The sequence below is a fragment of the Tupaia chinensis genome, unplaced genomic scaffold (assembly GCF_000334495.1).
Source record: "Tupaia chinensis unplaced genomic scaffold, TupChi_1.0 Scaffold000111_1, whole genome shotgun sequence".
Taxonomy (NCBI): Eukaryota; Metazoa; Chordata; class Mammalia; order Scandentia; family Tupaiidae; genus Tupaia; species Tupaia belangeri.
The window spans coordinates 2,481,821-2,483,893 of NW_006159575.1; the positions used below are offsets into that span (position 1 = coordinate 2,481,821).

At 58.9% G+C, this 2,073-nt stretch overlaps 1 protein-coding gene across 1 annotated transcript in view; it reads right to left on the bottom strand.

Moving 5' to 3' along the window:
• The window catches only part of DGKQ (diacylglycerol kinase theta), a gene marked incomplete at its 5' end in the record, with an annotated part of 17,523 nt that extends 15,450 nt beyond the window's left edge, over positions 1-2,073 (bottom strand). The window contains 1 exon segment of the mRNA XM_006143861.3: positions 1,945-2,073. Within this exon segment, the coding sequence (XP_006143923.2) occupies positions 1,945-2,073 (129 nt within the window).

The window sequence follows — 2,073 nt, forward strand, 5'->3', positions numbered from 1 at the left end:
TAGGGAAAGGAGGAAGAAAGGCGAGCAGTCCCCTTGGCATCTTCCCTGGGGCATCCCGTCTTTCTCAGGCCAGCTCTACTGTGGAAGGTAGCTATGATGCCCAGCTTCGTCCTTTGCCCACAGAGAGAGTGAGGAGCTAGCACCCATTAGGCCTGGTCCCATATCTTGAGAGCTCCCTACAGGGGGGTCTCTTCTTCCATCCCCTTCCTTGCAGGGTCTCTCTGCTGAGATCCAGCCCATTCTCCAAGGGGGCTGCCCAGGAAAGGCTCTGAGGCATCTCCCAAGTACTATGCCGATCTCTTTCAATGAGCTATTTGCCCCAGGACAAAGCTGAGGGATCCTGAGCCCCCTCAGACGTAATGTCCCATCTGTGGGGGGATGGAGGGAGAGTGTCACATCTCTGAGGGGGACCCAGAATCTAGGCCCAGACTCAGTTCTGTTGTCAGATCTCTCAGTTGTACAGGGTTCCTGGTCTACTCTCAGATGTACACCTCTGCCTTTACCATCACTTACTCCCCAGGGGCCCTAGGGCTCAGCTTCAGAGCTGGAATTCTACCTTCTGTATCTTTCGCCTGTGCAGCAAACCCAATGGCATGGGCTCCCAGAGTCTGATCTCAGATCTAGTGCTCTGCTTTCTGTACCATTCACCTGTTCACAAATCTAAGGGTCCAGCCTCAGACATAGAGCTGACTCAACCTGCACATGAACATCTGCCACCTCAGTGGGACACCTTGGCATTTCCAGGGGGCAGGCAGGGTAGTATGATGTTTCTAATCTGACAAGAAACCAAGATAACCACAATAACCACTCCCATGCCAGGTAACCAGGCCACTGCACACAGCCCTAGGCATCAGAACAACCATGCCACTTCCACTGGCAGACCCCTGCATGAGATCCAGCCTCTCCCACAGGCTCCAGCCCAAGTGACCCTTTTCTCCTCTGAGCAAAGGCCTGTCATCCTGAGCAGGACAGAGGTTCATCAGTCCCATCCCAGGTCCACAAGCCTGGCCAGGACACGGTTAAGTGTCAAACATCCCTGCACTCTGTATAAATACCCCAATCCTGTCCCTGGCTCCCTGTAGAGGCTGGCTGTGGTATCCAGAGCCTGCTTACTTGCAGGAAGATAGAGGACTAGAGAGGGCCAACCCTGGAAGCACCCTGGAGTCGAGAAGAGGGCAGGGCGGTTCTCACCCCAGCCCAGCCTGCTTGGCAGCTGGATGGGAGCCTGCTGGGACATGCCACACCTGGAATGACAGGGCCTGGTCTGGCTCTCTGTTTGGCTGAGCCTAGGAAGCACCAGCCCCGACCATCTGGGCAGCAGAGGGCACTTACTGTTCTCACCTTCCAGACAAACAAGCCCTGAGATCCCAGAGCCCAGAGTGGCAGATTCCTATCCCCACACGTTCAGCCCCAGGAGGGGCAGGTCCTGAGGACAGGGCTGGGACATCTCCGCCCCCTCCTGAAAGAACCAGTCTTCACCTCCATAAGGTGATTCTGGGCCTGGGCCTCTCCTACCCATGGGGCCACAGCTGGGAAGGACAGAGCTCAAAGGTGAAGTGTGCATTCTGGTTACGAGGGTGGTGTCTGAGCTGGAGTTCCGTGAGGCCCTGACGTCCTGGATAGGCCCCTGTTCCACCTCGGAAAAGGGCAATCGGGGGCTCTGGGACGGGCTGTGGGGTCCTGACGGCGCGCTGGGTAGAGGGTTTCCGAGGAGTCTGGGGCCCGACAGCGGGTCAGCGCTCACCGTCGCAGAGGAAGCCGGCCAGTGGTTACGAGGGTGGTGTCTGAGCTGGAGTTCCGTGAGGCCCTGACGTCCTGGATAGGCCCCTGTTCCACCTCGGAAAAGGGCAATCGGGGGCTCTGGGACGGGCTGTGGGGTCCTGACGGCGCGCTGGGTAGAGGGTTTCCGAGGAGTCTGGGGCCCGACAGCGGGTCAGCGCTCACCGTCGCAGAGGAAGCCGGCCAGCCCCCAGATGAAGTCGGAGCAGAGATGGCAGAAGGTGGGCTTGGTGAGCGTAACCTTCCGGAAGTTGTGGCCCGGCGCGGCTGCGGGGCCCGGGAGCCTGGCGCCCG